The sequence below is a fragment of the Euphorbia lathyris genome, chromosome 1 (genome assembly GCF_963576675.1).
Source record: "Euphorbia lathyris chromosome 1, ddEupLath1.1, whole genome shotgun sequence".
NCBI classification, from domain to species: domain Eukaryota; kingdom Viridiplantae; phylum Streptophyta; class Magnoliopsida; order Malpighiales; family Euphorbiaceae; genus Euphorbia; species Euphorbia lathyris.
This window is the reverse complement of record NC_088910.1, coordinates 113,262,504-113,275,012: the sequence shown is the minus strand read 5'-3', so window position 1 is coordinate 113,275,012 and position 12,509 is coordinate 113,262,504. Positions and strand designations below refer to the sequence as shown.

Sequence of the window (12,509 nt, the reverse complement as noted above, 5' to 3'; positions counted from 1 at the left end):
TCATTGTCCAAGAACAACCCCTACACTGAGATCACTAGCATCGCACATGAGTTCGAATGGTGCGTCCCAGTCTGGTGCAGTGAGTATAGGTGCATGTGTCAGCAGATTTTTGATATGTTCGAATGCCTGGTTGCATTCGTCGGTGAAATTGAAATCAGCTTCTTTGTGTAACAATGCGGAGAGTGGCTGTGCAATTTTTGAAAAGTCCTTGATGAATCTTCTGTAGAAACCAGCGTGTCCCAAGAAGCTTCGAATATCCTTGACTGTTTTAGGCGCAGGTAGTTTCTTGATTACTTCCACTTTAGCTTGGTCGACTTCCAGCCCCTTGCTCGATATTTTATGTCCGAGTACAATGCCTTCTGTTACCATGAAATGACATTTCTCCCAATTTAAGACCAACTGTGTCTCTGTGCATCTTTCTAGAACAGCTTCCAGATTCTGCAAACAGGCGTCGAATGATGCTCCGTATACAGAAAAATCATCCATGAATATTTCCACAGTTTTCTCGATCATATCATGGAATATGGCCATCATACATCTCTGAAATGTTGCTGGAGCGTTGCACAATCCAAATGGCATGCGTTTATACGCAAAAGTCCCATATGGACAAGTAAACGTGGTCTTTTCTTGGTCTTTGGTACAGATATGAATCTAGTTGTAACCTGAATACCCATCCAAGAAACAATAGAATTGATAACCATCTAGTCTTTCTAGCATCTGATCGATGAAAGGCAAGGGGAAATGATCCTTCCTTGTTGCTTCGTTCAGCTTCCTGTAGTCAATACACACTCGCCATCCTGTGATTGTTCTGGTGGGGATGAGTTCATCCTTATCATTTCTGACCACGTTAGTTCCCCCTTTCTTGGGAACAGCTTGAACAGGCACTAGTGGAAAAATGACCAATTGCATCGACTCATTTGCATCGGCCCTTACAAAGTGCGATGCAAAAGGTCCATTTGCATCGGCCCTTTATTTAGGGCCGATGCAAAAGGTCCATTTGCATCGGCCCTTTATTTAGGACCGATGCAAATACCATGACAATTAGTATTTGCATCGGCCCCTTAAAAGGGACCGATGCAAATAACTGTATCATTTGCATCGGCCCTTTTAAAAGGACCGATGCAAATATTAATTGAATTATTTGCATCGGCCCCTTAATTGGGATCGATGCAAATAACTGTATTATTTGCATCGGCCCTTTTAAAAGGGCCGATGCAAATACTAATTGAATTATTTGCATCGGTCTTTTACGAGAGACCGATGCAAATGGTATTAGTATCGATTTAAAAAATCAATAAAAAGGAGGAGGGTTTATGTAATTAATTTGGGGTCAATTTATATTTATAAAAAGTTAACTTTGGATTTTAGGGTTAATTTTGTGCAGCCGCCTCCCATCTCCATCTTCTGCTTCTCACAAGACCTAAACTCATCTCCCTTCCATGGCTGCTCTCCAATCCGACTACTTCATTCTGCTCTCTGTTCTGGTCTTCCGGAGTTGAGTCTCAAATTCCAGCCTCCAATTCGAAACTAGGAAATTTCTATAATGGCGGCAGCCTCCCTTGTCTTTGTTCAATCTCTCTTCTTATTTCCTCTTCTCTTCTTTCTTTAACCTACGATTCTTGTCTTCTTTTAAGAAGGCACAAGGAGGACTGTGTTCACCCGATCGAAATCAGACATCGGTTCCTTGGATGGTTACGATATTGTCTTCCACTTATTCTGGTATTTCTCCCGTCCTCAATGATTTTGATTCCTTTCATTTGACTTGAGATTTGTTTGTATAAGCTGAGACTTTTTTCTTTTCTCGAATTCTTTATCGGAATCAGACAACGGTTCCCTGTACCGTTACGATCTCGTCTTCTATGGTATTTCTCTTATCCTCGGTGATTTTTATTTTAACTCGAGATTTGTGTGCAGACTCTTTTCTTTTCTCGAATTCTTTCTCTTAGGTGTTAGCACTGAATTGGATGTTGTTGCTAGTTTCAGTGAGATGGTTGATACTGTTATCTTCGATGATTTGGGGAAGTAGGTTTAATTATATTTCAATAATTTAAATTCATTTTAGCTGGTATAAATTGGATCTTTCAGTTATCAGTTTTACTTGTTAAATTTCTTTTTAGTTGCTTGATTGATTTTTATTTCCCAATTTTGAAGCAGGTTTCCTATCCAAGCAAGTAGTCTTTCAAGTGTAGTCAGATTTGACTTATCTTTTACCCGTAGACGGCAAGGTTACCTCGACTCAAGACAGATTGATCATGTCAGTCACTCTCCATATGCTTCTTTTCAATTATTAGATTTCCTTATTTAGTATTGATGAGCTATTACTTGCTTAAATTTGATGGTTATTTGAATTGCATTTCTAAGGATAGTTATGTTCTGAGAAAATTATTGATCTACTCTGATTGACTCTAATTAATTGTTTTAGATTTAGTTCTTGTTTGGATTAATAATAGTTATGTTCATTCTCAATGAAATTTAGTTAATTATGTGATTTTCACCTATGAGGGTAGATATGCAACATGATATTCCTGTTCCGGATCATTCTGAGTATTTGTGTTAAGTTTTGTTAAGCGAATTAATTATTTGTGATGAAGCTAAATACTTTTAGTTGGACAAATGATCACCCTGCATTTCCTATCCTTGTGCATGCTCATAGTTAATTTGCTGCCATTTACATTCTCTACTTAGATTCATGTTCATGTTCATGGTAATCTATGAAAACATGATGATGGTGATTAGGTTTGCATGTGTGATTCCCATTATATATCTTCCTGTATAATGGAGGCTCTTCTTCAATTCTTTGTACTTGTTTTTTAGCTTCACATCCTTGCTCATACTTATGGGTACACCTGTAGTACTTCATGTATTTTATTTACTTAATTACTCTACTAACTTTAATTACCTTAGCTTAGCTACCTAAAATAAAGTTCATTTCATACCCAATCAACATGCTTTTCTATCTGAACCACCATTTCAAATGCTACATTCCAATAACAGATATCAAATTTCATTTTCGATGCACAATTAAAATGAAATGCAGGAGCTATTTCTGATGTACGCAAACATAATTGCCGAGTGAAGAAACGGGTTAAAAGATTAGCAGAGGATCCAAGAATGGTTATAACAACTTATGAAGGGAGACATGTACATTCTCCTTCACACCAACTTGAAGATTCACAAGATCAATCGCACCTTAACTATTTTTTCTAGTTTTCATTTCTATTGTGTATGAAGATTGGGAGGGACCTTATTAGATTACTGCAAGATTTGGTTCATGTCCCTTTGGTTCATGTCCCTGCATTTCAGGAATATTATGTTTCCTAAGAATATATTGAATGGCACAATATTATGGTCTTTGAATAACTTTTAGGTAAAGAGTGATTTCATTTGTGGCTTTTTTGCTGGATTATGTGTTAGTTTATTTTTTAATTAATCTTTTGTATCTTATTTGTACTTTAATGTAAATGAATATTATAAAAATAAGGGTAATTAATTTATTAGTCCCTATATTTTGACAAAACACACTGTTTAGTCCCTGTATTTTCATAAACACATGGTAAGGTCCCTAACCTTTTTTTCAATGAACTGTTTAGTCATTCCTTCTATTTGTTAGATTTTTTTTACCGTTTATGACTTCGGAAATGACTAAATTACCTTTTACTATTTACCTTCAAACTTTAGAAGAGAAAATCCAATTTAAAAGAAGAAGCTATTTGTATGGAGAACAAGAAAAAAAAAGACCCAATGCTTACGAATTTGAACGATTAAGAAGAAAATAAAAAAGAAGAACACTGAAAGTTGATTTCAGATGCATTAGAGTTTAAAGGAAAGGAAAAGAAGAACGCAAATCCAAATTGACTAACAAAATCTTCATGAGAGTCTAACGACAGGGACTAAACAGTTCACCAAGAAAAACGTTAGGGACTAAACAGTTCATCGTGAAAAAGGTAAGGGACTTTATCATGTGTTTTTGAAAATACAGGGACTAAACAGTGTGTTTTATCAAAATATAGGGACTAATAAATTAATTACCCAAGATATAAAGGGAATCAGCCCAACCATCTGTATGCATAAGATCTTGATGGAAGAGAATCATCGACCAACTGTACCACCGCAAAGGAGACTTAATCCACACATGAAAGAAGTCGTAAAAGCAGAAGTGATTAAGCTCATCGAGGTAGGAATCATTTATTCTATTTCAGATAGTGTGTGGACCAACCCTCACTAGTGGAAAAAAGGCCATTTGCATCGGCCATTTTGGGCTATTTGCATCGGCCATAGGCCGATGCAAAAGCCCTCGACGCAAATGCATTTGCATCGGCCGTAGGCCGATGCAATTGATTGAAGCATTTGCATCGGCCCTTTAAAAGGGCCGATGCGAATGCAGTCTCATTTGCGTCGGTCCATTAAAACGGCCGATGCAAATGCGTCTCATTTGCATCAGTCTTTTTAAAGGGCTGATGCAAATGATGGCTTTCAATTTAAAAAAAAAAAAATTAATTTGGATTGAATGGAGCTCGATAGGGTATCAATAATATGTTATATCACACAGTGAAGAAAAGAATAAAATATTTATAATATTCATTTACATTATTTTTAGGGTAATTAATTTATTAGTCCCTATATTTTGATAAAACACACTGTTTAGTCCCTGTATTTTCAAAAACACATGATAAAGTCCCTTACCTTTTTCACGATGAACTGTTCAGTCCCTAACGTTTTTCTTGGTGAACTGTTTAGTCCCTGTCGTTAGACTCTCATGAAGATTTTGTTAGTCAATTTGGATTTGCGTTCTTCTTTTCCTTTCCTTTAAACTCTAATGCATCTGAAATCAACTTTCATTGTTCTTCTTTTTTATTTTCTTCTTAATCGTTCAAATTCGTAAGCATTGGGTCTTTTTTTTTTCTTGTTCTCCATACAAATAGCTTCTTCTTTTAAATTGGATTTTCTCTTCTAAAGTTTGAAGGTAAATAGTAAAAGGTAATTTAGTCATTTCCGAAGTCATAAACGGTAAAAAAAATCTAACAAATAGAAGGAAGGACTAAACAGTTCATTGAAAAAAAGGTTAGGGACCTTACCATGTGTTTATGAAAATACAGGGACTAAACAGTGTGTTTTGTCAAAATATAGGGACTAATAAATTAATTACCCTTATATCTTCTATTTTCCATGCTATAGCCGTCTTATGCCTTCTTAAGATGGTGAGCAGTTGTTCCTTCTGATCTTTTGTCAGTGTTGTCGAGATAATTACAGGTCTACTGTTTGGTGGATCTAGGAATGCGTATTCCAGATGCTCGGGCAGTTGTTTCAATTCAAGGTGTTCTTCTTTGTTTCCCTTGTCGATGCCTATCTCAGGAGGGGTATCTTGCTTCTCTACATTGTTGTTTGTTTCTGGTTCGGAGTCAAACAACTGTTCCTCTTTTTTACGCTTCTGTGCATCAGTTTGTTCCTGTAAGAAAAGATTGTCATCCTTTGTATCCATGAAATATCATGAGTCGTCAGATGTTGGTGCATGGTGAATAACTTCATGCATTTTAAATACTACTTCTTCATTATTTATTTTCAGAATGAGATGTCCCTTATGCACGTCAATAACAGCTCTGCCAGTGGCTAGGAAGGGTCGTCCCAAAATTATTGGAACTTCCAGATCCTCAGCAATATCCATTATGATAAAGTCAACAGGTAAGATGAAATTTCCCACCTTAACCAAAACATATTCGATTATACCCTTGTGGTATCGAATTGATCGATCTGCTAGTTGAACCGTGACCTTAGTTGGTCTTGGTTCTCCTAGGCCTAATTGCATGTAGATTGAGTATGGCATAAGGTTAATGCTGGCTCCTAAATCACACAAAGCATTTTGGATGGTAAGTGTTCCTATCGAACAGGGTATAGAAAAACTCCCTGGATCTTTGAGCTTCTTTGGAATTTGTTGTTTGGCTTGCAGGATGGATGAGCTGTCCCTGTTCAATTGTACCATAGCTACGCTTTCCAGTTTCTTTTTGTTGGTCAGCAAATCCTTTAGGAATTTGACGTACATAGGCATTTCAGATAAAGCTTCGATGAATGGTATGTTGATGTGCAGCTTCGTCAATTGATCAATGAAGCTCTTATGTCTCTTCTCACAATTCTGCTGCTTCAGCCTTTCAGGGTACAGAACTCTTGGTTCATGTTCCATCAACTGTTTATCTTTCCTATGTTGGGAAACAGGTGGTCGGTCCTTAGAGCTTGCTCCTTCGGTAGTAGGTTTCACTGTGTGGTCCAGTACTTCCTTTCCTCCCCTCAGGATAATTGCATTGACTCCTTCTTTTGAGTTGGTTACTGTGTTGCTTGGAAGTGCGCCTTTTTCCTTTGAAGCTATGACTGTAGCAAATTGTTGCATTTGGGTCTCAAGATTCTTGATAGATGATTGTGTCTGCTTCATGAATTGCATGATCATGGATCCTAAATCCGGCTTTCCTTCTTGTGGAGTGTTTGATTGGTGTTGATATTGTTGATTAGATGAATTGCCTTGTTGTGGTGGATATGCTGGTCGTGAATTTTCTTGTCTATAAGGCTGCTACATCCTCTGATTATCTTGCCAAGAAAAATTCGGATGACTCCTCCACCTTGGATTATATGTGTTCGAATAGGGGTTCGGTGGTTGGCGAGCAATAAAATCACACTGTTCTTACATTGACGCGCCTGGTTTAGTTCCGGGACAATCTATTGGTCGATGAGGCCCGCTGCAGAAGTCACAGCCATCAGGTGATAAGGTTTCCATCGGAGCCGAGGGTTGCGTGTTCAAGATTTGTGTGTTCATTGCTGAAACATTCATCTTTCCCATTGTTTTGACCAGCTGTTCCATTTGTGAAGATAGTTTGCTGATCGCCTCGCTGTTTGCGGAATTCGTGATTCTCTTGCTGTCAGCTCTTACCGAATGCCAGTTGTACCTAGTGTTGACCACTCTCTCTAGTAATTCGTACAAAGCTTGAGGTTCCAGTTCCTCCGGATTTCCATTGGCAACTGATTCAATTTGTATCTTGTAGGCATTGGTCACTCCATTATAAAAGTTCTGCACTTGCATCCACATGGGTATGCCATGATTCGGCACTCTTCGCAATAATTCTTTATATCTTTCCCACGCTTCAGATAGTGATTCGTCCTATTCTTGAACAAAGTGTGAAACCTCATTCCTCAACTTGATTGCCTGTCTATGCGGGAAATATTTCATTAGAAATAGGGTAGCCATTTCCTCCCAGCTCGTGATAGATCCTGGTTGTAAGTTCTTCAACCAGTTCTTTGCCTTGTCTTTCAAAGAGAAGGGAAACAGCTTGAGCCGCATGACCTCGTCATCGTCATTTCTATGGGATCGAAAAGTGTTGCACATTGTGATGAAATCTTGAATATGAGCATTAGGATCTTCATTTGGATATCCCCCAAACTGCACAGCTGTTTGTAACATCTGAATCATCGGGGCTTTCACTTCGAACATGCGATTCCCATCGTTTGGTATGATAATGCATGACGAATGCCCTTCGGTGGATGGTCTGGAGTAATCCTTCATCCTCAACCTCGGGTTGACATTATTGTTGTTATTTTCGTTTTCACCATGACCTTCCTCATGGTTCTCACCGTGTCCTGGACCAGGTATCTCGACTTCACGTTCCATTCTGTTGCGTCGAGCTTGTCTAAACAGTCTTCTCCTTCTTCTGTACGTTCTTTCTATTTCAACGTCTATAGGAAGGATAGGAACACCTGCTCTTCGCATACAAAACTAACAATCGAAATGCACAAACTGGACAAACAGGCGGTTATCAGGTAACAAAATAAGCATACAAATTCTTCGATATTTCAGTTTAAACAATCCCCGACAACGACACCAAAAACTTGGTGTATGAAATAGGGACGCTAGCAAGGGTACTAGGTCATGTGTAATATTGGCAATACCAAGTGTCGTATTCCACAGGGATTGAACTTAAAACAGGAAGAATAAGTTACCTTAAGTGTTAGATGTAAATTCTGAAGAGTGACAGTGGCTTAAATCATAAACAAATATCAAACAGGTAAGTAAAATGTGCAATCAAAATAAACAAACACAAGCCTAACCATGCACCTAACGAACAATTGTGCCTATCTTTATTAGATGAAGAAGTGAATCAATATTCCTGAGTTGGGTCTTTCCCTCATTGGTCACTAAGGTCATGTATCCCATTTCTAAAGTTCCTAAGTAAATGATATTAACCAAGTCTCCTTGTGATAAATCAAGAACAAGCATTAGGCCTAGGGGAACATTCGTAAAGAAACCCCAATATGTGGTGGTTTTCATCTCCGTCTACCACAACATATGCCGATTAACTATTTCCATCATATCGGAGCACTCTCGTGTCATCCTCAATAACTATTAAATAGACTTGATCATAATCTATTCTTTAATAAAGTTAATAACACTCAATCATGGATAAAACACTTCATTCAATTAGATAAAGATACTTACAGTCGCCGTTTAAATGGCTGGCTAGGCCTGTTGAAGAACTACTCACCCATTACTATGAGTGAACAGCTTCTTCCCAAAAGCATCATCATTCCAAAATAAAAGACAGAGAAATTAAAAGCTAAGGGTGGCGCTAAAGCCGAGATATCCCTCTTCCTAAAACATTCTTCCTATTTATACTCTTACATCAACCCTAATTACAAGGGCAAAGAGTCACCAAAAAGGTACAAAACAAGGACAATGTGATCTTCATACACATGGCGCGAGATGGAGGAGTGCCTTGCCTTCCACGTCTTTCTCCCTTTCTCTTTCCTGTGACTTGCTCGACCCACGCTATTATCCAATTTCATCCAACTGACCCGATAAAGCTGCATTTTAAGCTGTTCTGTTCTACTGAGAGGCTGTTCTTGAAGATTCCTGCTTTGAACTGTAATTTCTGGCTGTTTCTTCCATTACTGGTTGAAAAATGGTACTTTAAGGCTCTTTTCCATGAATGCTTGTCTTCAAAAGTCTGCTCTTTTCACTCGCATCACTTGCCACTAGGGCAAAGGTCTCACCGTAATCAATACCTTCTTGCTAACTGTAGTCTTGAGCAACGAGTCTTGCTTTGTTCCTCACAACGTTTCCTTGCTCATCAAGTTTATTGCGGAAGACCTATCTTGTTCCTATTGTGTTCCGACTTTACGAATGTGGCACTAGATCCCAAACTTCATTCCTTCTGAATTGGTCAAGATCTTCTTGCATTGCACCCATCCAGAATTAATCGTTCTCAGCTTCTGAAAAATTATTTGGTTCCAGAACTGAGACAAAAGCTACGTTGCTGAGGTACCTCCTGAGTTGATTCCTTATCATGAGGTGATTCTCAGTAGCATCGAGAATGTTGCTTTCAGAATGTCCTCTTGGGATTCTGATCTCTCTCGGTAGTGTATTGTCTTTAATGTCTTGTGTTTCAATAAGGTCTATAGTTGTAGATTGGCCAGTGAAAATGATTTCAGTTTCGTTTTTACCTTTAGTCAGTCCTTGAGTTGTCTGATTGACCTTCTCTGCACTTAGGTCAATAGGTGATGGACTGGGATCATCTTCAATTGTCTGATTGACCTTCTCTGTAGGGTTAGCTTCGTCGAACTCAATATGGATAGACTCTTCTAAAACCTGAGTTCGTTTATTGAAAATTCTATATGCTTTGTTGTTTGTTGAGTAGCCTAAAAAGATGGCTTCATCAGCATTTGAATCAAACTTTGCAAGATTGTCTTTAGTATTCAAAATGAAGCATTTACAACCAAAGGAAAATAACTTATGTTAGGTTTTCGTCCTTTCCAAAGTTTATATGGGGTTTTCCTCAGTATAGGTCTGACTAGAACCCTATTTTGTATATAGTATGATGTGGTAACAACTTCTCCCCAAAAGTACTTCGGAAGCCTATTCTCACTCAGCATTGTCCTGACCATTTCAACCAGAGTTCTGTTCTTCCTTTCAACTACCCCATTTTTTTGAGGAGTCCTAGGAGCAGAGAAATTATGGTCAATGCCACTGGCTTCATAGAATTTTTCAAATAGTTGGTTCTTGAATTCTCCACCATTATCACTTTGGATATGAGCGATTTTTAGGTCTTTATCATTTTCAAGTTTTCTACACAGTGTTGAAAACATCTCAAATGTTTCATCCTTGCTACTGAACAAGATGACCCAAGTGTACCGAGAAAAGTTATCTACAATAACTAAGGAAAATATTTTACCACCCAAGCTCAACGGCTGGACTGGTCCGAACAGATCCAAGTGTAGTAACTCTAATGGCCGATTGGTTGAGACAATGTTTTTGCTTTGAAAAGATTTTCTAATTTGTTTTCCATACTGACAAGCAATGCATAATTGATCTTTTTCAAACTTAATTTTGGGTAGTCCCTCAACTAATTGCTTTCTTGCTAATTTGGCTAGAAGGTCCATGCTTACATGACCAAGTCTCTTGTGCCATAGCCAGGAATTTTCTTCCTTTGACACTAAGCATATATCTTTTGAAAACTTCTTTTCTAAATTCAGCATAAAGACATTACCGACACGAGGGGCAGTTAAAATTAACTCATCGGTCTTATCCTCAAGTATTTGACATCCAGAGGCATCGAATATAACTTTCCTACCGCAGTCACATAGTTGAGCTACACTTAGTAGGTTATACTCAAGTCCTCTAACTAGGGAGACTGACTCAATAGTAGGGTTACCACCAACAGTTTCTGACCCAACTATTTTACTCTTTTTGTTGTCTCCAAAACTCACGTTTCCTCCATGTTTGTGCACAACTGTGATGAACTGAGTTTCATCACCCATCATATGCTTTGAGCATCCGCTGTCAATGTACCACCGTTTTGACTTCTCAACACACCTCAGACCTACCTGCAATATAATTAGTTACTTTTAGGTACCCAAATCTTTTTCGGTCCTCTTTTGTTAGGCTCAACAGGTAATACATTATATTTCACTCGGTGGCGACACACTTTTGTAGTGTGGCCTTTCTTCCCATAAAAGTCACACTGGGCATTTTGCTGGGGATTCCATCTTCACTGACTAGTGCCTTGGTACTGAGCGTTCTGATGGGGATTTGGGTGGATGCTTGAAGAATATAGTGATCTCTTTTCGAAAGAGTTTCCTCACGGGTTGCCACCTCTAAGGGAAATTCAGCACCATACTGACTTAGTACCCAGGGCTAGCTTGCCTAGTCTTCCTCACTACCGAATGAGCCTGCAAGAGAGTGAGATTATAAGGGAGAAAGTGGAAAAGTTAGTGAATATGGGGTATGTGTGAGAGAGTATGAGTCTGTGTGTTGTCCCGACTTTGCCAATGCCAAAGAAGGATGGTTCATGGTGCATGTGTATGGACATTAGAGCCATCAACAAGATCACCATTCGGTACATGTTTCCCATACCACGACTTGACAACATGCTAGACCAACTTAGTGGCTCTAAGGTCTTCTCGAAGATTGATTTGAGGAATGGCTACCATCAAATCTGAATTAGAGCTGGGGATGAATGGAAGGCGACGTTTAAGATGCGTGATGCATTGTTCAAATGGTTTGTGATACCGCTCGAAATGACAAATGCACCTAACATCTTAATGAGGTTAATGAAACAAGTACTTCGGGCCATGATCGGGAAATTCGTGGTGGTTTACTTTGACAACATACTCATTCATAGCAAGACTTTGGAGGATCATATTGAGCATTTGAGTGTGGTGTTGGATTTGCTAAGGGGGAACCAATTGTTTGCTAATTCCAAGAAGTGTGACTTGGTGATGGAGAGCTTGGGTATGTGGTTAGTGGAGATGGTGTCCGGGTTGATGAAGAGAAGCTTTCATGGTTTGTCCACCTTCTATAGGTGGTTCATATGAAACTTTAGTTCTATTGTGGCACCACTAACCGAGTGATTAAAGAAAGAAAGGGCTTAAGTGGGAAGACGAAAAATAAGGTGGCTTTACATTGATAAAAGAAAAGCTAAGCACGGCTCTAGTGCTAGCTTTTTCGGATTTTGATAAGTTGTTTGAAGTGGAATGTGACACAAGCGGAATAGGAGTCGAGGGAGTGTCAATGCAAGAGAAGGGAGGCCCATTGCATATTTTAGTGAGAAATTATGTGAGTCAAGGTAAAAATGGGCCACTTATGATAAGGAGTTCTATGCAGTGGTCTGGGCCTTGAAGACCTGCACTGAGGTATTTGTTCTCAAAAAAGGATGCCAAACCTAGGCTCCTTAGGTGGATTCTGTTACTGCAGGAATTTGATCTGGAGATAAGAGATAAAAAGGGAGTTGAAAACGTGGTTGCTGATCATCTCTCCCGGTTAGAGCAAGAGGAGGTGGAACACAGACACCGATGTAGACATCCAAGAGACATTTCCCGATGAGCACTTAATGTCAATTAAACATGTCCCTTGGTTTGCTGATTTTGCTAATTTCCTTGTAGGAAAGGTGATCCCTCCAGAGCTCTCCTACCAACAGAGGAGAAAGTTCCTACACGATGCAAAGTAGTACCTCTGGGATGATCCCTACCTATTCAAG

General features: G+C 38.8%; 1 protein-coding gene and 1 non-coding gene across 14 annotated transcripts; both read left to right on the top strand.

Moving 5' to 3' along the window:
- Nucleotides 1–1,368: 1,368 nt before the first annotated feature.
- Nucleotides 1,369–3,450, top strand: LOC136210679 (uncharacterized). 13 transcript variants are annotated; one of them, XR_010678157.1, is made up of 5 exons: nt 1,369–1,719; nt 1,824–1,862; nt 1,978–2,022; nt 2,155–2,254; nt 3,038–3,450. XR_010678157.1 is itself a non-coding variant. In XM_066002051.1 (4 exons), exons 1-4 carry the CDS (start codon nt 1,689–1,691, stop codon nt 2,303–2,305), a joined length of 297 nt encoding a protein of 98 aa, XP_065858123.1. In that variant the 5' UTR covers nt 1,369–1,688; the 3' UTR covers nt 2,306–3,450. The 13 variants fall into 13 exon arrangements, 2 of the variants coding, with proteins under 2 accessions (XP_065858123.1, XP_065858122.1); XR_010678155.1 differs by lacking the exon at nt 1,824–1,862 and having other exon boundaries at nt 1,915–2,022; XR_010678159.1 differs by lacking the exon at nt 1,978–2,022.
- Nucleotides 3,451–7,073: 3,623 nt separating this feature from the next.
- Nucleotides 7,074–7,180, top strand: LOC136216248 (small nucleolar RNA R71). Its single transcript, XR_010683243.1, has one exon. It is a non-coding gene; the product is annotated as a small nucleolar RNA R71 (small nucleolar RNA).
- The last annotated feature ends 5,329 nt before the right edge of the window (nt 7,181–12,509 follow it).

Coding starts and splice junctions, on each gene's coding strand:
- LOC136210679 (XM_066002050.1), top strand. CDS start 1,689: ATGGTTACGATATTGTCTTCCACTTATTCTG. Junction 1,720..1,823: donor ATTGTCTTCCACTTATTCTG/GTATTTCTCCCG, acceptor TATCGGAATCAG/ACAACGGTTCCCTGTACCGT. Junction 2,255..3,037: donor ACTCAAGACAGATTGATCAT/GTCAGTCACTCT, acceptor AATGAAATGCAG/GAGCTATTTCTGATGTACGC.